Source organism: Gopherus evgoodei, chromosome 1 (genome assembly GCF_007399415.2).
Source record: "Gopherus evgoodei ecotype Sinaloan lineage chromosome 1, rGopEvg1_v1.p, whole genome shotgun sequence".
Taxonomy (NCBI): Eukaryota; Metazoa; Chordata; order Testudines; family Testudinidae; genus Gopherus; species Gopherus evgoodei.
The window spans coordinates 298,535,563-298,560,124 of NC_044322.1; the positions used below are offsets into that span (position 1 = coordinate 298,535,563).

The window sequence follows — 24,562 nt, forward strand, 5'->3', positions numbered from 1 at the left end:
ATTTAGGTTAGCAACCTGATACTCTATTTTAAGAACTGCTTGTTAGTGAGACATTTCCTCATTCCAGCACATTCACTAGCCACGTGCTTATTCCTGGCCTGGGAAACCCATGCACATCATCTGATAGAAGAATTTGGCCCAAGTATGCAGTTAAAATTAAAATGAAGAAAGGTCTGTTTTGTCAAACTATGCAGCTCGATGGAGCACTGCAGAAGCTTCTGCTTTGTAGAGGATAAATTTTAAACAATTTAAATAAGAGATAATTTGACTAAATTAAATAAAAACAATGATTCACATTGGACTTTAACAAAATAACATCATCCTTAATAATACAGGCAGGAAACTGCTGTTTATAGTCAACAGGGCTTTTCTTCCTGTTTGTAAATCCCTTCAGGCCCTGTGCGTTGATTACACAGATAATGAGCATTTGTAATTTGGTTTGGGCCACTAGCTGAGCTGAATCTGCCCAGACTGGGAAGAGGATAACCCTGTGACACCCAACGCAGCCCAGGCGATTGACTATCTTGATGCTAGATTCCAAAACAGCCTCCCCACTGATGGTTGTGCCAACTAAAGCAATAATAAACATGACTGTGGCAGGTACCACATTCTCCAAATTCTCCTCCCTCCTTTCAAGGGTCAAAGCTGACATTTATATCTTCTTCCCTTTCACACCAGTTAGCCAGAGCTGGAAGGATAACTAAAATCACTGCTTTTTCCCCCCATTTCAGGACAGTTGAATACTGTTATGTGCAGGAGCGGCACCAGGGTTTATGGCACCCTAGGCGCAGGGCCGGCTCTAGCCATTTCACTGCCCCAAGCACGGCGGCACGCCGCGGGGGGCGCTCTGCTGCTCACCGGTCCCACAGCTCCAGTGGACCTCCCGCAGGCGTTCCTGCGGAGGGTCCGCTGGTCCCGCGGCTCTGGTGGACCTGCCACAGGCGCGCCTGCGGATGCTCCACCGGAGCCGCGGGACCAGTGGACCCTCCGCAGGAACGCCTGCGGGAGGTCCACCGGAGCAGCCTGCCGCCGTCCCGGCAAAATGCCGCCCCCCCCCTAAATCCTGGTGCCCTAGGCGACCGCCTAGGTCGCCTAAATGGAAGCACCGGCCCTGGTTATGTGTATTGTATTAGAGAGGTAGCCGTGTTAGTCTGGATCTGCAAAAGCAGCAAAGAGTCCTGTGGCACCTTATAGACTAACAGACATTTTGGAGCATGAGCTTTCGTGGGTGAATACCCACTTCGTCGGATGCATGCAGTGGAAATTTCCAGGGGCAGGTATATATATGCAAGCAAGAAGCAGGCTAGAGATAACGAGGTTAGTTCAATCAGGGAGGATGAAGCCCTCTTCTAGCAGCTGAGGTGTGAAAACCAAGGGAGGAGAAACTGGTTTTGTAGTCGGCAAACCATTCACAGTCTTTGTTTAATCCTGAGCTGATGGTTATGTGTATGTCTTCTTAAAGAACAATCACATTTTCCCTCTTCTGTTCTGGTATTTTATTGAGGGACTTTCTCTCTATGCACAGCAGGTAAAAGTCAAAGCTGTAACATTGCAGGGTGCTCTTGACAATAGAAGACTCAAGTTCTAGTAGAGAGGATTAGTATATGTGATCAAAATTTAAACTTTCGATCCTAGTGGAACTGGAAAGTGAGCACTGCATGGTTTTGTGGATTAAAAAGCAAACCAACCACTAGGTTCTGATGATGTTTGTATGACATTTGGTTTATTCACTCTGCCTGTGGCACATAAAAGCCTAGTCTTCTGTGGGCTGGAATGCTTTGGTCCAATTTCAGTTGTTGAGTTTAGTGTGCTGGTGCTGTGTGGTTGTGGTGGCTTGTGATATACACCAGGTCAGATTAGATGATATATTGGTCCCTTCTGGCCTGAAACTCTATGACTTCTGCATCAGCACCAAAGCTGTTGGGCCTCTTGAAGTGCCCTGGTTGGGTAAAGTTGGTTATGATCTGTGGAAAGGGTTCACTTGGTTGTGGTACAGGAGAGGGAGGGGAACAGATATGCAAGGATTATTGTCCCTTAGGCATTAGTGGGTCAGGGCTCCAGCGCCAAACAGAGGTGGTGATATCTTTATTTGTGCATGTCTGGAGCAAATTACTTTCCTTTAAACTTTGGAGTTGTTTTCCTGTTTAGTCTTCTTTTCCCAGAATTCTTTTTTTCTTATGCCATTCAGGGAAGCCTTGTGTTCACCTCCTGCACTTTACTGAACTATTGTAGGTGCTAAGGTGACTTTATCCTTCTAACACAGAAACTTTTCAAGCGAATCCTTTAAAGACTAACAACTGGAGCAATTTTTAAAAAGGAAGAACATGTTTGTACTTGATGCTACCTGGAGCTTTTCCTTTGTTCAAGAGGTCAAAGTATCTGATTGCTTCTGCAATCACACTATGTGGCAAGATGCATTCTGCAAACTTAAAAGCTTTTTGGTTACAATGAATTTTTCCTTAACCTCTATGTCAATTAGCTTTGCTTACGAAAGATAAACAAACAAATAGCACTATCAAAGCAAGAATAACTATCCCTGAATAGTCATTTGTTATTTTGCGCCTGGTACAGTTTTAAAATGTCATTAAATAATTTATTAATATATGCTGCCTACAAAAAAAGCAGTGTAGCTTTATAGTTGAGAAATAGGATCATTGTACACAATTACTGTGTACTGCAGTCATTGTAAACAATCATTCAGAGCCTGTAGCAATTAAGCAAGCCAAAAAGCATGTTTGGCTTTTAGCAATTAAGCAAGCCAAATAGCATGTTTGGTATTTTTATTCTTTCAGAATATTAATGAAAACACTGAAGAAAAAAAAAAAGGGAGGTGGGGAGGAAACAAATAAGAGGTCAACTCACAAAGTCTCTAGGTTGTGGAGCCCATCAAAGCATTTCTTTCCCAGGGAGTAGATTCTATTGTTATGGAGATGTCTGCAGGGGAACATTAAGAGCACAGTCAGGAAAGCACATTGCACACAGTGGAGTTACGCAAAACATGTGGATGGTTAAATCAAAAGAAACTTATTTTCAGGCATGCACTGATTATATGCAAGTCATGCTTTTTGCAAGAGCATGTATAGGAGGGCATTTCCCCAACCTCTACCCCCCACTCCCCACCCACGCACCGAGGCTTTGATTTGGTTCCACAGACAGGTTTTGCTTTTAAACTGCAGAGATTGTGATTCTTTCATTTAATGTATTTATTTTCTGTCTTCATATTTGTTTTAAAAGTGCCTAGCCTGACGTTCTAATTTTAGACACATGGGGATTAAGTGTTCTGAAACTTTAAAAATAGGGTCACTGGTGATTTTAAAAATATATATTTAAATTAAATACAAGGTCTTAAAAAGTGTATGTGGGTTTTGTTTCCGGGTAGGAGGAGTGGGCAGGATGGGAAGCAGGGAAGTGACATAATGTACATGAGGCCTGACGAAATGTAGTAAGAAACAGATAAATTCACATGACCAAAAATCAGAATTTCAGTGTGAGTTAGTAAATATAACTGACCTCACTGATGCTACAACTTGACTTCCTCCCTGTTAAACTAAAATAATCAACAATTAATTTCCAGTGGTATGTTATGTAATTTATAGGATTTTCAGTTTGACTTTTTTTGGTAGTGATTGGCTTGAAACAAACCTGCAGATCTGAAAGTTTGGGATATTCAAAATTCAGCTTAGAATTTTGCTGCTTATGCCTATTTCTAAATTTTTAGATCTTAATAGAGAAATTGCTCTGTGTAGCTTATTAACATAGATGGATGTAACTTAGTGTAATTTCAATGCATTTTTTTAAGAGAATGCTTTTACAACTGACTTCTCTCTCCTATTTTACCTTCCTCACTCCTCCCTCATGGTATGAGAGAAACTGTGGGAGTTGTACATAAAAGAAGAGAAGGTCTGTGAATGTGAGAGTCACACTATTTGCATCCATGTCTTTGCTTTACACAGAAGCATTTTAGTTATCAGAAGCTCTCAATAAATTTTTCAGAACCTACACAAACTGTATTCAGCTATTTATCAACTGACTCTAAAAGATATTCTGATGTACCAAAAAATGTTTTTTTTTCCTCTTTAGGAAGAAACCTCAATCATTTTGATCCCACATACTATATTGACCTTTTAGGCTATAGCAGTATGAAGAATTTGCTCCAAAACTCCAATTAGTTTTGCATCTTTAAAACCACAGGTCCAATCCTGCTCCCATTGAAGCCAATGTGAGTTCTCCCACTGACTTAAGATTTGCAGAACTTGAGAGAGGGTAGTAAAACATGTGTACAGAACCACACATTTGGAGAGACTGGAACAATGGGTGCTGCAGATAGTTAAGGGTGATTAAATACTAATAACTCTAAAGTCTTACACCCAGAAACAGGAGATAAACAGTAGATGGAAAATGAGGGGACCTAGCCAAGCAGCAGCACATATTGCATCAAGTAAAGCTTGTTTTCATCTTGTCTTCTTAATTGTCCTAATGTTACTGAAGTTTCAGCAGGGAAGGTGGGGAAATGGGGCATGAGAGGATCTCTACCTGAACAAGTGGTTGACAACATGATGAAAAATAACAAGGATCTGGAAGCTCAGCCAAATGATACATACCCACATTCTTTTAAAGGTTAAAATCTAAAAAGGTTAAGATCTCATACTGAAACTCAATCTGTACCCACACAGGCAGAGAGCAAAGTCTGTCCACAAGGTGGTAGATGGAATTCCTTCTGCTTACCCTGTATGGCTTGTACCTTGTACAATTGTACTGCTCACATTCTGCACTTGCTAGAGGTAACGGATCAGCTTTTATGGTTGTGACACTCTGCACCCCATATTTATCATAGTGGTAGGAATATGATATGATTATGATGTAATGATGCATCTTGTACAAACTGTGTTATGTGAGGTGTCAATGGAAAATGATGGTTTACTGAATATGATTATCCTATTTGTATGAATGTTTCATGGAGTTATGAATATTGATTGTATTTGTATTTCAGATATGCAGATGTGTGGGTAACACCCACAAAAATTTACATAAAGCCTAGCCAGCACATCATGAATGGCCTATTCAAGTTGAATGGCCCATCAAAAAAGACAATGGGACATGGAAGAGGCTTATCCTCACCTGGGGATGCTTCAGTCAGCCTATGGATAATGGCTGCTATGACTCATCGGCGCATGCAAGGGGTCGTGACTAGATCACATGATACTGAACTGCATTTTGGTATTTGCATTTTTCCACAAACTGGGCTGGGAACTTGGCTTGGAACAAAGGGGTTCCCACCATATGGAGTAAGCTATAAAAGGGGGAAATGACATCACCAAGAGGCCTCACTCCCTACACAACAGAACATCTGGAAACACAGACTGAACTGTGGGGAGTGCTGGTCCCAGGCGGGAAAGAAGGAATCTTATCTGTGTATGGAAGCTTGGTGAACTGTTTGTACTAACAGGGTGAGACACTGCTTGATTCAAATCCTAACTAGTGTATAACACTTAGGGCTTGTCTACATCAGAAAGTTGCAGCGCTGGTGAGGGAGTTACAGCGCTGCAACTTAGGAGGTGTACACATCTGCAGGGCACCACCAGCGCTGCAACTCCCTGTTTGCAGCGCTGGCCGTACTCCCGTTTTGTCTCGGGTGTAGAGGATCCAGCGCTGGTGATCCAGCGCTGGTAATCAAGTATAGACACTTACCAGCGCTTTTCTTGACCTCCGTGGAATAAGCAGGTATCCCAGCATACCTGAGGAAGCCTCTGGTAATCAAACTGGTCTCCTTCCCCAGCTTGCTCTCGCGTTCCCCGAACCCCGAGCAAGCAGGTCTCCTTCCCTGAGGTTTGCTGGGTGGTTCCGGGAACGCGAGAGCAAACCGCGGCGAAGCTGGTCTCCTTCCCCGGTTTGCTCTCGCGTTCCCCGAACAAGCAGGTCTCCTTCCCTACGGTTTGCAGGGTGGTTCGGGGAACGCGAGAGCAAACCGCGGCGAAGCTGGTCTCCTTTCCCGGTTTGCTCTCTCGTTCCCCGAACCCCCGAGCAAGCAGGTCTCCTTCCCTGCGGTTTGCAGGGTGGTTCGGGGAACGCGAGAGCAAACCGGGAAAGGAGACCAGCTTCGCCGCGGTTTGCTCTCGCGTTCCCCGAACCACCCAGCAAACCTCAGGGAAGGAGACCTGCTTGCTCGGGGGTTCGGGGAACGAGAGAGCAAACCGGGAAAGGAGACCAGCTTCGCCGCGGTTTGCTCTCGCGTTCCCCGAACAAGCAGGTCTCCTTCCCTGCGGTTTGCAAGGTGGTTCGGGGAACGCGAGAGCAAACTGCGGCGAAGCTGGTCTCCTTCCCCGGTTTGCTCTCGCGTTCCCCGAACAAGCAGGTCTCCTTCCCTGCGGTTTGCAGGGTGGTTCGGGGAACGCGAGAGCAAACCGCGGCGAAGCTGGTCTCCTTTCCCGGTTTGCTCTCGCGTTCCCCGAACCCCCCTTGAAGCCGCCCAACAGCGCTGCAGTGTGGCCACATCTAACACCACTTGCAGCGCTGGTTGCTGTAAGTGTGGCCACTCTGCAGCGCTGGCCCTATACAGCTGTACTAATACAGCTGTAACAACCAGCGCTGCAAAATTTTAGATGTAGACATGGCCTTAGATTGCATGTAGTTTGCTTGAAGTGTGTGGGGAATCCGCTCAGGAACAGGGGCTGGGGCATTGTTACCTTCTCCACATCAAGGGAGGGGTGGACTTAGGGTTACCAGATAGCCATTGTGAAAAAATGGGATGGGGTGGGGGGTAATAAGCGCCTATATAAGATAAAGTCCCCAAAAATGGGACTGTCCCTTTAAAAATGGGACCTCTGGTCACCCTAGGTGGACTGGGTAAAAAATGTATACTGGTCAGACTTTTGACCAGGGCAAGACGGTACAGCTCTAGGGTTGTAGGCTGTGGAGCTGGGAGGGTGGGGTAGCTCACTGGAATTGTTCCATTGTCATTTTATGAGTGGCTCAGGAGAAGCCTTCACATAACTGCAGCTGGGTGTGTCACTGTGAGTACAAGTCCTGTAGCTTGTCACAGCATCACGCGGGGGCGGGGGGGGGGGGGCGGAGAGGGAGCCCAGGCTAGTGAGACAGAGGGCTCAGTGATACCCCAGTTCCAGGTTGTACCCCGGTGGGGGGAACCCATCACAATGGTAGCCTATAATAAAGTGCACTGAAATAATCCAATCATAGTGTCCCAAAGGCTTGCATCATGGCTATCAGATCAGCATGTTAGAATATGTTAAAATATATTTAACATCTTACATACAATGGTTTCGTGCTGCCTACAAACCATGAATGTCTTTAATAATGGCCATGTTTCAGTATATCCTGAAACAATTCCTGAATAATTTTTCTAATAATAGAACAGAAGTTTTTTCAATTTGGGATAGTCCCAGAAGATCTGAAGATGATTCCTCAGGAACTGGAATTCCTTCCAGGATTTTCTGTGAATTTTGTATCTGTTTTGTTCAGTAATACTGGTAGGGGAACATATCTACTGTTATGTAGATATCTACACAAACTGTCTGTGAAGGGAACTTTCTCAGTTCATACTTGTTAGCATTCTATCCTTCTAGTCCTTTAGAGATTTGAGTTAACTTCCTTTTCCCGTCCTAGCCTCATGTTGTCAATATTGCCCTATGGTCTTAAGTAAAAATGTGTACACATGTAAACAGCCTTCCAGTACTATGATTTTATAAATAATATCTTAGATACAAAAGTCCAGTTTTTTCAACTTATCTCTTCACTGACATTCTGAAGAGAATTTTATTTGCCACTAATTCTCTGCATCGTTATAAATAAACATATCTGCAAGTTAAATCTTTATATTATGTGGAGTGGAAAGGTCATTTAATAAGGTTGCAAAAGTTATAGCTTTAAACACAATCCAAGAATAAAGGGCAAACTTCAGGTTTATAGCCCAAAATATCAATTTAATGCTAAAACTATAACATAAAACAATAGCCCATATTAACCAACCTCAAGGTGTACAGATCATTTCACATTTTTAGGCAGTTTAGTTTTAAAGTATCTCTTACAAAGCTTAATTTAGACATTGCATCTTGAAATAATTTATTACAAGGAGGCCAAGGTCTTGCAAAAATCATTTTAAAAAAATCAGTAAAACTTACAGAACTACCAAACTGGAGAGGTTTCCAAAAGCATAGTCTGGTATGTGATGTATTTTGTTCAACGCCAGTGTCATTGCCTGAAGTGCTGATAAACTCCTAAAAGCTTGCACAGGAATTTCTGTCAAAGAGTTGTCATCCAGCCACAAGTGTCTAAGAGAGACCAAGCCACTGAAGCAGTTGGGTGGCACGTAGTTGATGTGGTTGGCATCCAGACGTCTAAAAAATCAGATATTTAGAATACTGACTCTGAGAAAAATGTAATGAATCAACACAAGAGACCTGAAAGGATATTGTCAAGTACAGTATGCTCCAAAGGGGTGGGGGGAGGGGAGGGTTATCACATCCCCTTTTGGTGCTCTGGAGATATCCACATTTTCTTCTACTTTACGTTCTGGTCCTTGAGGCCCCACAATATGGTCAACATTCTTATGTGACTCTTTTATGGACTGAAGGGGTCACTTCTGAATGGCGCAGGGCACTCCTCCATGGGCTGAGCAATGAGTTTATTTCCCCTTCTGAGCTCTCAGTCACCTTAAGGGATTAATAACTAGGCAAGAAATTCATTCAGAGACTCTTTCGTTATTTTTATGTCTCTAGGTCATGGGATTGCTTGTGCATAACTGAAAGAAACATTTGACTCTCCATCGTTTTCAGCACCATCTTAGAAGCCTGAAAAGAAAATTTTATTTCTGACTAATTGTATGTATTGCATTTTGTGAAATATTGGTTCTTCCTGTGTTTCTAATGAAGGCTGAAGTTAATGTGTCATTTGCAAGGCAGAGACGACTTCCCTTTATTTTGCACCAGCATTACCATTGAGCTGGTTTCATCTGTAGGAAAAACTTTGATTGCTGCAGAACCAACACAGGGAGAACAACTGCACAACAGACTATTTGTTTTTCTCTAGATTCTACAGGCCTCATTGTGATCTCACACTGGTGTAAATCAGGAATAATCAATGCAGTTTCAAGGGTATAAACAGGTCTGAGTTAAGAATCAGGCCCTATATAATCAGTGGTTTAACATTATTTTTATTTTGTGCTCCTGGCAGAGCACAATTGAAAGAACATATCAACTTTCTGAAATGTCAGGGAACATATATGTGATCTGTATGCTTATCATAACTCTTCTATGCTTCTACTTACTTCTAATCTGCTTTAATGACTTTGCACACTTGTTTGCACTACAAAAGTTATTATTTAGCCCTTTTGTTCAGGCTGACAGTTTACAGGATGTTATTAAAAGGAAGCAGTAGTGAATTTTCAAAAGCATGTTTGAAAACATTACAGAACAAACAGATGCACCCTGAGCGTAAGGAGGTAATCCTTCACAACCTGAACTGGATCCATTTGAGAGAGGGGGAATGAATACTCTTTGTGGCAAGCATACTAATCTCTTTATTAAAGTGCTTCCTCATTTAGAGTCATGTAAAATGTCGGGTCTATTGTGTCTTCTAGTTCACAGTACTTCTACCTACTGCATGAGAACCAATAATGAATTCTAAGGCTCCGTGCCAGACTGGCAAATAACTGAGACAAGGTCAGTTGGAACAAATTTATAAAGTTCAGTGTCAAAGCCCTTATACAATTAAATTTTCACTATAATAACTGACATGGCAAGCAGCAGAGACAGAGCTTCCAAAATAACTCAAGGGTCTGTCAACAATGGGTGAGGCTGAAAATGTTAAGAAATACCCATGCTGTACCTCCTTTGCCTGTGTTTTCAAATAAGGTATAATTTGAGTGAATAGATGGCGTTTCTTTGTGTTTGGTTAGAAGTAAATTTCTTGTCTGCATGATGTCTGTATGTAAACTAAGGAGTTATAGTTGCACTAGTTTGACAGTTACACTGATTAAAGAATGGAGGCTTTATTCAATTTAAATCTGTTACTGTATTGCAATTAACATCTTGTCTGATGTGGGGTCTCAGTCTGCAGCACGTGTTGACTCCAAAGGGACTACATGTACAACGGTTGCAGGATAGAAGTTGTTAGGTATAGTAAGTTGTTTTAGATGATACAGAAACTATGGATGAAATCCTGGCTGCACTGAAGTTAATGGCAATATTTTCATTGATTTCAGTGGGATCAGGATTTCATCCTCCACATATATTTTACAGAAAATTTAGAAACTGAGTTAGTTGAAAGTGTAAATTCTCAAATTTAAATGGTATTGTCCCCTGTATGTGTGTGTATGCAGTCATATTTAATTGTGATTCACAGCTAGGTGAATTATTGTTTCAATATCTGGCAAAGCAAGAAGCTACTATGGCTTATGCAGTATGTAATGTAGTTGCAGGACTTACAAGTGCTCTTAAAATGTATGACCAACAAATGTTTCTTTGTTATCTAATTATTTTTTAAAATAAAATTCCTGAGTACCATTTTCCTACTTGCAGATAATAAACATTTCATTAGTGGTTTATGTGTTTCCTGGCATCATATAAATAATTTATACTGATGTATAAAACATTGAGCAAAATCATAGTTTTCAGCCAATTTTTTTACTCGTGTTGATCAAAGTTTTGGCACTTTCAAAACTAAACCCATTAACTCATAAACATGACCTTACTTATAATTTAAAATATATAGTTAACATGTGGGCAGTTTAAAAGATCTATTATATTCCAAAGAAAGCCAACTTAGGGATACAAAAATATTTGATCTCCTCTGATAGGCAGCCTATAAAATGACCTCTAGCATGATATTTATCATGAGCTCACTTAAAATGTCCAAAGTAAATGCTTAAATTATGCAGAATGTAGTCCACTGTAGCTGTTTGTACTGTGTATGCTCTGACCATATGTTTTGTAGCTCATGTAAAGATACTATTCATGAAGAATTCTAAAAGTGGATAAAGTAAAAAGAGCTGACTCTCAGATTTAAGAATAAAACACTAATTCCTTCCACAACTATTACTGGTATTCTGGACTATGGTTAGTATATACAGGATCTGGGCTTAGGTGTAGTTTGACTACTATATTTTGAGGTGGAAGCTCCAGTCAGGCCAATTGACTGGGAGGGAAAATTCTGTGCCTGCCCAAGGATTGCTGGGGGGGGGGGTGGCAATGACTCCCTGGCCCCCCCAAACTATGCCCAAGGATCTGGGACAAGATTATAGTGGTGTTGGTCCATTACTATAGTTAAGGTTGTGTCACAACTTCTGTTTAAAGGTTGACCTTTCTAAGTCCTCTAAAATAAATATGCTTAATTGGATTCCTTCAAAATTTGACATGCCTTGGAAGAGTGCAATTGAGGGGTAATGACCCAAATTTGGGGTAATTTGAGCTAGGGGTTGTGGAAATAGAAGCCCCCCGAAAAGTAGCCATTTTTCAAAAAGTTTCTGAGTGGGTTTTGTTTTGTTTTTGCATAGAGATAGAGATCACACTACTGATGTGATGTGGGACAAGATGGTCTAATTCTGTCAAATTTTACCCAAGATAATGCATGGAACCCATAAATATTTGAGGGACCTAAACTGAGAATGGTATTTAAGAAAATGTACACTTTTTAAATAAACATGTGCCAATGCAGACAAATGGCTAGAGCAGTATTTCTCAAACTGGGGTCCACAGGCCCCACTGATTAGCTCATTGAGAATGGTATCTAAGAACATGTTCACTTCTTCACTTGCATAGATGTAGGGTCTGGAAGAATCACTGTGCACCCGAAGGGGTTTCTCTGCAGTCACTTTATGCTTGCGTGGGTAGTTTGAGGGGATAGGCCAAAGTCATTGCCCCTGGTGAATGTCCCACTACTGACATTTTTAGTCTGAGCTTTGTGCACCTGTGCAATAAAGATTTAATAACTCAGATTTCTTGCTAAAAGTCATGCCTGTTATAACAGAACATTTTCAGTTTATGGGGAGGCTTCTGTGTGTGCAGAATAGTCAGTAGCTGGTTTAACCAAACTTTTATATTTGGTGGCGAGGAGTTGGAGACAGGTGTGAGTGTGAGTGAGACAGAAAAAAAGAAAAAAAAAGTGGGGACAGGGAGAGGGGTTGTCACTGTGGAGAAACCAGAAAATGAGGACGGGTGGTAGGCAAGCCTTAGGTTGGTTGATAAAATCTTTATTTTACTAGCCCATGGAGGTTGTAAGTGGCTACTTCTGGATCTCAGGGAAGATTAATGTGGTATTTCCAAAGACACACAGTATGGAGGTTTGGCATTGACAGTACACATACCTTGACCAGTGAGGAAAAAGAAATATGTGTGATGCCAGGATTGCCATGTGTGGACTGTGGGTGATTCTTGCATCATAAGGTTGCAGAAGTTTGTGGGAAAGCCAGGGTCAAACCATGACATGGGGATTGCTGACTACTGACCGATTTGGGTGGCCTGTGTTGTCATCTGAGTTTGCCCATTCTGCAACATCTAACCAGGGACTTAAGTGGCTGTGATCTGCCAGTCATTGTGGTGATTCACTTGGACGGAAATGATCTGGGCCTTAGGCCTAGTGTGCAGCTCATACAATGTACGAGAGCAGATCTGGACCACGTCAGAGATTTGTGTCTAGAAGCTGTGATAGTTTTCTCTTCTTTGGCTGAGTGTCCAAAGAATTGCTACACAGTGACAATATGAAAACTATTAATACATGTTGGAAGAACATAAATTAGGAATTTGGAAGGCACATGGCTGACCAGAAAATGTGTACTGCATGGCATAGAAACATTACAGGCTGTTCTCAGGAGTACAGCTATTGGACTAGGGTCAGAGGATATACTGTCGTTATTGTGGAACAAAAACCCTGTCTGTGATTTTTCTCACTGGCTGTGCCACAAACTCCACATTCCATGTACTCACTAAAGGGACCAACAAAATCAGTTGCTTAATGGAGGTGGTTTTCCACTAAGGTGAAGCAGAACTACATTCAGTGCGCCTGGATCTCTGATGCAATGCAATGCAGACTGTTTGCACCGCATTGCTAGCCTAATCTGGTCCTACAGTTGGCTGAACCTGCTCAGGGAGCATCCCCTAGAGTAACAGCGATCTTCCCATGGCATGTAGCCAGCCTAAGGGTGCTCACATCAGTCTCCCTCCCTTCCGCTAGCGTATCAAAGAAAGGAGGGCTGGTTGGGATGGCCCTGTGCTAAGCGGATCCCTGTTTGATTCCAACCTCTTGTGACTGTCTGTAGCCCACTGTAAAACAGAGTGATCCTTAGGCTGCTCTAGCATTGCACTGGGAGGCCAACCCAACACTGACATGTGGCAGAATGAGGGGAATGCAAAAGTGATCTTTAAGGCAGCTTTGCACATACACAGATAACCTTCACCTCACAGACTTCAAGGGCAGAAGGGACCATTATGATTATCTAGTCTGACCTCCTGCACAATGCAGGCCACAGAATCTCACCCACCCACTCCTGTAACAAACCCCTAACCTATGTCTGAGTTATTGAAGTCCTCCAATTGTGGTTTAAAGACCTCAAGCTGCAGAGAATCCTCCAGCAAGTGACCCGTACCCCGGGCTGCAGAGGAAGGCGAAAAACCTCCAGGGCCTCTGCCAATCTTCCCTGGAGGAAAATTCCTTCCTGACCCCAAATATGGCGATCAGCTAAACTCTGAGCATGTGGGCAAGACTCACCAGCCAGCACCCAGGAAAGAATTCTCTGTAGTAACTCAGATCCCACCCCATCTAACTTCCCATCACAGACCAATGGGCATATTTACCTGCTAATAATCAAAGATCAATTAATTGCCAAAATTAGGCTATCCCATCATACCATCCCCTCCATTAACTTGACAAGCTTAGTCTTCAATTCAGCTGCACCCCAGGATCAGGCTCAATGTGAATGTAGACAACTTTTAAGACTGCACGTTTCCTAGGAAGGATGATTACTTTACAGGTTTCACTGATTATTATATAGTGATAATGTGTCATGGTATGATGAGGAATAAAGTTTTAAACTTCATTAGATTGGGATCTCTACTGAGTGGCAACATGGGTAGAGCTTTTTGCATGAAATTTTTTCTTATAGGAAAATGTGGTTTCATCTAAATAAACATTTTCACAAGAAAATGTTTATTTTTGACTAAATTTTCCAGTTTTGCATTTGAAGGAATAAAAAATTGAATTGACATTTCTAAACAAAATTTCATTTTTTTCCATTTCAAAATGCCAATTCAAACCTTTTTGGATTTTTTCTTTCTTTAAAATCTTTCATTTTTTTTGTTCCAATTCAGAATGGAAACTAATTCTGAAATGTCAAAATATCTGGGGGGATGAAAATTCCATTTCCCATCCAACTCTAGCCACAAATGAATTATAGAAAAAATTCCAGATAATTTCCACTTAAACCTTTATGTGACATCAAACCTGATAATAATGTACCCTGTATAAACCAAATAGATAAAAGACAAATAAAAGCTATTTAAGAAATGCTTTGGGCAAATCTTACTGAAACCTTACTGGCACTATTTTCATATCCTGCATCCTGTAAAGTCAAGATGACTTATAATAATAAATTCAAGAGAGAAGTTTGTTCTGTTTAGTATAGGAACTGTCTTTTTATCTTGATCCTTGTCCCACTGAAGACAATAGAAAAACTCCTGTTGAATTTTAGGGGAGCAGGAGTAAATGATCCATATTACTGGGAATGCGATTATTTGCTTGTTAATGTCCTTTATGAATAGTGAGTATGGGCAAGAGAGCACTGCCTAGTATGTCATTGATTTTTGGCTATTTCCATGGTGGCTGACCAACCGTAAAGTTACTCATTAATAATGATATATAAACATGAGACTAAACAGGGCGTAAAGTTTCATCGAAGTTTCAGAACTTTGTATACAATGCTAAAATAATCAAAAAGTTTCTTCATTATGAATGTAAGATTTTCTTTCCTTTTAATTAATAACATTCATATAAGGAGGTCTGCAAATTCTTTAGTTGTACGTAATCATGTATATTATTTCCTGCATTAACATTTGCAGAAACAATTCTTTTCTATTAAAATTTTCCACATCTAAAAACCTCTGGGGCATTAGAACATCTATGCTTATTCAACCCTGTTGAATATCTTCTTGACATCAAGGCAGACGGCAAGAATGGGGATGCCAGAATCCTGGGCAGTATGCAAACAACTAAGAGCACCAGCTGATGCTCTGTTCTAAAGAAACTTCAGGGTGAATAAGGTAAGGGTAGACAGCACTCAAGTGACACTGGCAAACACTACAGATGAATATCTTAGTCCTGGCATATCAGTGATAATGTGAGCAGGGCCGGCTCTAGCTATTTCACCGCCCCAAGCACAACGGCACGTTGCGGGGGGCGCTCTGCCGCTCGCCGGTTCCGCAGCTCCGGTGGACCTCCCGCAGACGTCGCTGCAGAGGGTCTGCTGGTCCCGCGGCTCCGGTGGACCTCCCGCAGGCATGCCTGAGGAAGCTCCACCGGAGCCGCGGGACCAGCCGACCCTCCGCAGGCACGCCTGCGGGAGGTCCACCAGAGCCGCCTGCTGCCCTCCCGGCAACTGGCAGAGCGCCCCCCGCGGCATGCCGCCCCAAGCACACGCTTGGCACGCTGGGGCCAGGAGCCGGCCCTGAATGGGGGGTTACATTTAGCCATGATTCTTGAAAACAGATTTTCCTTTCTTGAGTGTAACAGAAATGAATGGCAATCTCATTGTTGGGATTAGTATTTCACATTATTTCCCTTCACTTCATACAGTACTTCAGGTGAAAATTACAGTACGCTATAAGGCATGATTCTGTAGAACTCAGATGTGAATCCATTATGACCTGGGCACTTCCAAAATGAAAGCACTTTGATTAGTTCCTTCAAACCCTCACGTGATACAGGAACACTGAGTTTCACGCAATCATTTGGCTCAAACCTAGGGTAGTAGATGCCTTTAAGAACTGTTGAACTAGTACATTCTCATAGTTGACAAGGGAGCTAGGGTCCCTTGTAAAATTGACGAGGATTTTAATATCCTGAGTTTTAAGGATTGTTTTATTTTTAGCTTTAATTAAAGAAATAAGATCTGCATTCTCCATTAGCTTCACATGACAGGTTAACAGTCTTACATTGTTCTCCCCAGAAGATTTTTGTTGTTTAAGGTGAACTAAAGCATATCCTAGTTTTTCAGTATGTACAAACTATTTTGTGTGCTGTTGTCAACATCTTATTTTCTAGGATTTTGTATTTTGTAAATATCTCGTGATGCTTGCTATATATAAGTATAGCGTAGCATTTAGGAAAGGTGAACCTTAGCAAAGTATGTGAATATTTGTAACACAAATTTCAAAAGAACTAAGGCTGCTTCCAATAAGAATGAGGCCAAGTAAGAGAGCAAAGCTATGACTCAGAGCTGAATTGAAACCTCAGTGAAATTACAGGGAAACCTTAGTGCTGGTTGGGATAGTCACAATTTAGGCCCTGATCCTGAAAGCTGCTCTGCAGGCACGGCCTTCTGTGCGTCAGTGGAACCGCACTGATTTTAATGAGGCTGCACATGAGCACAGGACTCTGTCTCATGGAGCAGTACTTTCTCCAGCAAAGTAAGTCATAATCAGTTAAAGAATTAATTCATACAGTATGCAAGTAATGTGCACTGTACATTTTTAATCACCTCACTAAATAATAGTCTATAGTAACTGAAAGATAAAGTGGCACCACCAGCAGGAAAGAAGGTCTGCAGAAGGCAACCGAGGCAATTCAGAATTTAAACAGCAACAAATGTCAGTTGGATGAAGGTGTGGAAGAAATTGTTGCTTGATTCTCCAATACATTCATTCAATTTTGGGGATTAAAACATATCTATACACCAGAGGATGGAGGAAAAGCCTGTCCTATAATGTATATTTTTATGCATAAATAAAACAATTGCTATTAAATTGGTGCTCTGAGTGAGCAGGGAAAAGTTGTAGCTTTTTTGTACTAATAAAATGAATTTAGCATTGTCACATGATCAGCTACACATCTTTTAAGGCCGCAATAGAATTAGCTTGGCTACCCACCCCTAAACACAATAATATTTTTAGAGTTTACAAAAAAAAAAAAAGGATGAGAGTTGGCACCAACATTCAGCAGTTCACAACTACTCTAGCCTAAGGACTGGGTTAATGAGGCTCACACAAATCATGCCAGACTATAAAGTTAAACATAAATAAATACTAAACCTGGCTATCCTAAAGAAAACTTTGCTTTGGTAAAAGGTTTCTAAGAGCTTTTAACCTTTTAATTACTCTTTTGATAGAACTTCTGTTATTTCAAGAGTTTCAAAAAGTAACTCCTATTGTAAATCAGAAACCAAAGCAAGAGTCACCTTCTGAACAGAAAATTACTACACTCTCTGAAACAAGAAACTGAATCTCTGCACACCTTTATCTGACAGGCACAACCCAGTTGGAACAAACAAAAGAATCATGATTTTCTTTTCCTCAAAGAGTTCACTTTTGCCAATGATCTTCTTTCAGCTGATAGTAGCTTTCCTGTACAAGCCCTTATCACTCCATCTTCTGTCTGCTACACAGCTGTTTAAAGTTCTTACTGGCCTCTGTCATTCTTTTTTTATTTTAATTCTGTCACCAGATACCAGTCTTTTACACAGACCACATAACCCTACGGTATTCTTCTTCAGCTTCTTCCTTCCTACCTCAGGGAAAGCCATTCTCAACAAAGAATGAGAGACATTGTCATTTTACGTAGAAACGGCACTGAAAATTCCACAGTCTCTCTCAAAGCACCAAAAAACCCCTTGTTTGCCTGCCTTATCATGTTTTAGCCCTGAATACCTATAGAATAATGAGATTTAGCAAGATATGATTTTTATGTTTAGAAGGCGGAAAAAAAAATGTAGTCATTAGACAAGAGTTTTCTCATGACTTCCACGAAAATCAAGGGAAAGAAGAATAACCTTAAAAGCATATGCTTGAGATATTTTACGCTGTCTCTGGTCAATAAAAGAAAAAGGTCGCTGAAGGAAGTAACAATTATTAGATAACCAATCTTAAATTGCTTTACACTAGCATCTGTAATAAACTTTTTGAAAATACAGAAGCCAAATATTATCCAAGGCAGACATAAGAATGCATGGGCAATATTATTGCCTAGCAATATGTATATATAATTGAAAGTCACAGAGATGTCATTTTATGTTTGAAATCATTACAAAAATTTTCAGTTTTTTTTTTTTAATTTTGTCTGAATTTAGTGTATGCAAAAGATATTGAGTTAACTCCATTGGAGTCTTCTCTTTATACACAGAACAAGGCTATACCATAATCTGAGAGAGTTCAAGTTTTTCCACAATACTCCATCAATATGTCTCAACTCTGACCTAAGCCAGTCTATAGCATAGTCTATATGTCATCTGAGTTCTCATCCTCTCTGCAGACTCCCAATGAAGTTGCTAATTAGTGCAAACTGTGGTAATGGTTTTTGTGACACTAAATATTTGAATTTTTTTAGTGACTTCCACACAAGGACCTAAAAAATTTACAAAGATTAATTATGCCTCCACTACCCTTGTGAAGAGGATGGGCTTTACACCAATTCTGCAGATGGGAAAAACTGAAGCACCGAGAAGTTGCTATCTGAATTTTCACATGTCCCCCATATGTAAGGAACCTAAGATTTTGAATGCCCAGCTCTGGCTATCTTGATGTCTTAAATTCAGCACCCAAAATTAGTCAATACTTTTGAAATTTTAGACTCCAGTTTCTTGCCCAGGTCACAATGGATGTTTGCGGCTAATTTGGAAATAGAATGTTTATCTACTGACCCCCACTCCTGTGTTACCCACAAGACTATCCTTTCTTACTTGTTTACTGGGAACTACTGTAAGACAACTCATATCACTTCACACAAGCCACGAAACAGCCCGCTAATGGTAACTTTTGGTCTCTGGACCTGGGCAATAGTTCTGATAAAATGGAGGCTCATAGACAAGGCTAATATGGTACAGCCAAATCATATAAGTGTGGGGATCTGTTTGCCTCATGTGATTCAAGCATATTACATAAAAGGGAATTAATAGTGTTTTCAGTGTCGTAAAGAAAAAATTTATTACAATGTCAATTAGAGATTTAAAAATATATTAAAGGTGTTCTTCAGGAAACCTTAATCATGAGAAAGATCAGCAGTGTTCATGAAAGCAATTTCTATATCCAATTATACTTGACCGAACAGTAAGTATCACAGTGCAGTGGATCTTTGCTCAGACTTTGAACCATCTTAAGGTACTGTAAAGCAACTGTCACATGAAGTCACTTCTGATGTTTAACTGAAGAATATGGTACTGTAGTTGAAAATGAATTCAAAAGGAGTTGAGAAGAAAAAGTTGGCCAAATATACTATTTGATAACAACATTATCTTATAAATTATACTACACTACATTACGTTGTTAATGTAACTATCAAGTATACTTACAGAGACTGAAGACTGCGCAAGTTCTGGAGTGCTTCTGTAGGAACCTGCTTTAACTGATTGTTCTGCAGCATTCTTCATTAAAATCCGGAAACAATGTAAGAAAAGGAAATTATTTTACTTTACATACTTTAGGCCAAATTTTGCTCTCTTTCACCCATGAAACTCCAGGAATGGGATTGTATGGGTATTATGGGGTGCAGATTTTGACCGTATCAAATTAAGATGTAATTTACACATCTATCTAAAAATTATTAAACCACCTTTAAAACTCACATTTTGCATTTTTTTATTAGTGGATTTGTCTTCTCAAGGTGAGCAAATACCTACAGCATGAACTAACTGTATTAATAGTAGCATGCTAGCTAAGAGCTGGATTTTCAAAAGCATCAGAGGCCGTTCAGAATACGAAGTCTCACTGGCTTTCAATGGGACTTGTGCTCCTAACTCTTTTCAGATGATTATGAACCTGGCTCCCCCAAAAAACTCACGTCCCTTCCTATTTCTTACTCAGACAAAATTTCAAAGGCAATGGACCACCTCCTGAGATTCTTACTCAAGAACACAGCTATTACAGCTAATTGGAATTTTTCTCAGTAAAGACTTTAAAATTTGACCCAGGTAGAGTTTTGCCTGAGAAAAGATTATAGAATTTGGTTTGGTGAGATTAGTTTTTTCAAGTCTACAGAGGAAGTTGCTCCTTGTTGCACAAAAAAAGGCAATGACCTGAAAAACAATCCATTCTATATCTGTCACACCACCTTCTTCTCAGGGGCTGAAATGCACTTTTCATTTCTTTTGAATTTGATGAAACATTTGGGGCTAGAGCAGGAACAGAGAACTTCCAGAAAAATCCAAGAAGTGCCAAAGCCAGAGGTCTATGCCTGGGTAAACTCCCACTGTGCAAAAGGGCTTTGCCTGAGTAAAAATGAAGGACTCTATTGTGCTGCTAATGCCCTGCCAATCAGTAAGGGAAAGTGCAGAGGGGAGTGTGACCAGCTCTCCTCTATGTCCAGCCAGAAGCTGAGCTGGTCACTGCAGAAGGGGTAGTGCGGCTTTGGCCCTGTTCCTTCTCGGTCCCCAGTAGAGGAGCTATTTCTGACAGTAGCACTATCCCTTGGTAGCCCTAGATCTCCCTGAGCCAAAGACTGCTATTGTGCCAGCTCCTGAGTGGACAGTGGTGAGAGAGTCCTTGTTACCTTCTCCCCATGTACACGTCTTGCAGTGGCTGGGAATATTCCTGAAGTGAATAGGATATCTGGATTTGGCTGATACTGAATAGGTCGTTGGCATTTTATTCCAAAAGGGGCAAATTTTGACATCCTTACCCAGGCAAAACTTCCCCTGAAGTTGAGTTAAGTAAATAGAATAGGATTTGGCCCATAATCTTATTTTTACAATTTTTATTATGTGCAGTATTATACTTCTCAAATGCACAAGTTTTTAATCAAAAATAAACGCAAAAAAGACAGATGATATTCTTTAACTCGGTTTTTTATGGACCTGAGCTTATTCTGAACTGATTACGTCCATGACGATACAAGATTTAGATATGAACGGAGAGCTGTATTTAAATTATGCCTAGTTTACAGTAATTAATCTATCCAGCTTGCCCCTCAAAGCTAAAAGAAAAATTATCCTCAATTTTATCCAACCATTAAAAACGCCTCAGAAGCTTTTAGACTTGAAGTCGAACTTTTGTGGACAGTTAAAGAAACGATTAACTGGAACAATTTTTGTCTTTGATATTGTACAGTGACATTTAGTTGATGAACAGGCTGTTTTAGAACTATCTGTGTTTAGGACATTTTCCATATGATAAAGCAAAGATATACAAATGTTAATATGTATCTTCATTCCATCTGAATTGCACACAATGGACTGATCAAAATATGCAATTTACTTGATCAAATCTTTACATGTTAATTAGTTTCCTGGAGAATTTAGGAAATCAGAAATATATCAAACACCGCACAGTTTACTTACAGCACTTTAAGACTGAAAAGGCCAGCAAATGCTCCCCTGGGAATGTATGTCAAACCATTTCCTGCAAGACGTCTGCAGGGTTTAAAAAAAAAAAAGGGGGAAAAAAAAGGGGGGGTAAATATATTTCTCTTCATGTGGAATTAATTTGGTTGTTACAAAGCAACATGAGTATGTTTGAACCACTGATGCCAAAGGCAGTTGTTTAGGAGCCTTGTTTTGTCATCATTAATATACTGTTAAAAAAAAATCCTGTAACTGTGTATTCAATTTACTGGCAGCTGAGCTGCACAGACAAATGCACTTTCACTATAAATCAAGTTTATGGTTTACAATGCATATCTAATTGTTCATACTGTTCTTTTTAAAGAGTAAACAACGTCTAATACTAAAATATAAATAGGCTGACTACCAGTGGTATTATGGAACATTCTGGCTCATATTTTTATAACTGTGCATGCATAACTTGTGCGTTCATTTTAATGAAAGTACATGCACACATTAATGATCATGGCTCATTTACCATGACTGCACATTAAGTAATGAGACATGCATCTTTTCCCCAGGCACACGTTTATAATAATGTGGCCCTCAATGTAATTGCCAAAATTTCTTACAATACTTTCCATTTCTACAGCACCTTCCCTTTTGTGTGTGTGTGTGAGATGTCTTACAAACTTAAATAAATAAACATCACAAATGCATTTGTTAGGTCTGCTATTTTTCCAAAAGGAGATGCATTCTTCAGGATGTGCAGAAGAAAGATATCCCATATTTGATGAGAAATAATGGATCTATCATTCATATATGGCCCCCTGCAATATGGTGTCTGAGTATCTCATCATTTTTAAAGTATTTATCCCCACAAAATCCCTGAGAGGTAAAAAGTACAGCTGGGCAACTGAGCCTTAAGATAGGCTAAGTATCTTGTCCGATATCACACACTGAGTTGGGGGCAGGGGGAAGCAGGCATTTGAACACAGCTCTTCAAAGACTCAAGCTAGAGTCCTAACCCACGGGCCACCCTTTCCCTCAACAGAGTAGGTAAAAGAGAACACTGTAACCAGGACTTGACCAATGTTGCAATAACACTCCATACCAAAGACTCCCAGCCAAAAAGGCTCTGCTGAGGTTCATACTTTCTGCGTGAGGTGGAATATTCCCTGTGGTAAAGCTTTAATTGGAAAACCACACCTGTTCAACAGCTCCTGAATAAGGATCCCAACTGTTCAGAGGAGGGAGGGGACTGTTAGTGAAAGATGGACCACGCCCATTTCATTGGAACACTATGCACCTTTACGGTTGCGTTTCAGTAGGATAGTACTTATTTTTCCAGATTCAGAACCTCATTAGACCTTTTTGTGGCAAATTATACATTTAGCGTCTTGTACTATTTTGAAGTGTAGTAGCTTAAAATCATTTTTTGAAACAAACAAAAACGTTTGTGATTATAATTCTATTAATATACATCTGTGCCTATCTGGAGGAAATTAAGGGTGAGTTTAGCTGCTTTTTGGAATATATTTGAGTTGATTCTAATTGGCTCAAGATTTTCTCGGTCAAAGTGCTTTTTTTGCAGAATTCTCTCTGGGAGAAAATGTACCAGAGTAATTTGTCATTTTTCATACAAAGACTTCACGGCCAGCAGGATGAATATTTTAGTCTAATTTGACTTCCTAAGACAAAGTACTTCACCTAGTAATTTCTGCATCAGGACCATGATTTTTAGAAAAACATCTAGCCCTGACTTAAAAGCAGCAAGGGAGAAAGAATCTATAACATCCCTAAGTAATTTTTTTCAATGATTAATTATCCTCACATTTAAAAATGTGTACCTGTTTCTAGTCTGAATTTGTCTAACTTCAGCTTCCAACCATGAGATCACATTAAACTTCTGTGCTTTTAGATTAGTGGTGGGCAACCTGCAGCCTGCACACAGCTGTCAAGGTAATCTACTGGTGGGCCGCGAGACACTTTGTTTACATTGACCGTCTGCAGGCACGGTCACCCGCAGCTTCCAGTGGCTGCGGTTTGCTGTTCGCCACCCCTGTGGCGCTTACCGCAGCTCCCATTGGCCAGGAACAGTGAACTGTGGCCACTGGGAGCTGTGGACAGCTGGGCCTGGGGACGGTCAATGTAAACCAGCTGTCTTGTGGCCTGCCAGTGGATTACCCTGACAGGCCGTGTGCAGCCCGCGAGGCACAGGTTGCCCACCACTGTTCTAGATTAAAGAGCCCTCAATATAGAAATATCTTCCTCATAAAGAAAGCTCCCTGTAGATCCTGATCAAGTCACCTCTTAACTGTGATAAATAAAATAGATTGGGCTTCTTTAGGCTCTCACTGTACAGCAAGTTTTCCAAACCTCAAATAATTTTTGTAGCTCTCTTCAGAACCATTTCCAGTTTGTCAACTTCCTTTCTGAAGTGTGGACAGGAGAAGTGGACTCAGGATTGTATTAGTGGTCTCACTAATGCTGTATACAGAGATAATACCACTTCCGTATTCCACCCCTACTTCTGCAGCCAAGGATCACATTCATCTTATTTGCTACAACATCAGATGGGGAGCTGATATTCAACTGGTTATCTACCATAACCGCTACATATTTTTCAAAGTTACTGCTTTCCAGAGGAGATACAGTCTTTCCTCTTATAATTGTGATCTACATTCTTTGTGCTTAAATGCGTACCCTTGCATTTGGTGGTGTTAAAATACATGTTTGTTCAAATGAGTACACCTTTCCATGCAATCCAGGTCAGTTTGCATAATTGTCCCCATCATTATTTACCATTCCACTAATTTTTGTGTCCTCTGCAAACTTTACCAGCAATTATTTTATATTTTCTTTCAGATTATTGTTACAGATGTAGAAAAGTATTGGGTCAAGACCAGATCCCTCCAGGATCCCAACAGAAAGATCCCCCATTGCTTGAGGGTTCCCCATTTAGACTGACTTTTTGAGATCTATCAGTTAACCAGTTTTAATCCATTTGATATGGGATGCACTGATTATGTATAATGCTATTTTTTAATGAGAATGTCACATGGGACCAACAGAAGTGTTAAGTATATTATGTCA

The 24,562-nt window shown here is 40.6% G+C and overlaps 1 protein-coding gene across 4 annotated transcripts in view; it reads right to left on the reverse strand.

The window, feature by feature from the left end:
* Positions 1-24,562, reverse strand: part of LGR5 (leucine rich repeat containing G protein-coupled receptor 5) — a 136,938-nt gene that overhangs the window by 33,374 nt on the left and 79,002 nt on the right. For all 4 annotated transcript variants that reach the window (XM_030548736.1, XM_030548738.1, XM_030548739.1 and 1 more), the window contains exons 3-6: positions 21,485-21,556; positions 19,502-19,573; positions 8,136-8,351; positions 2,863-2,934 (exon numbers count right to left, since the gene is read on the reverse strand). In XM_030548736.1, the coding sequence (XP_030404596.1) occupies positions 2,863-2,934; positions 8,136-8,351; positions 19,502-19,573; positions 21,485-21,556 (432 nt within the window). The remainder of the gene's footprint in view (positions 1-2,862; positions 2,935-8,135; positions 8,352-19,501; positions 19,574-21,484; positions 21,557-24,562) is intronic.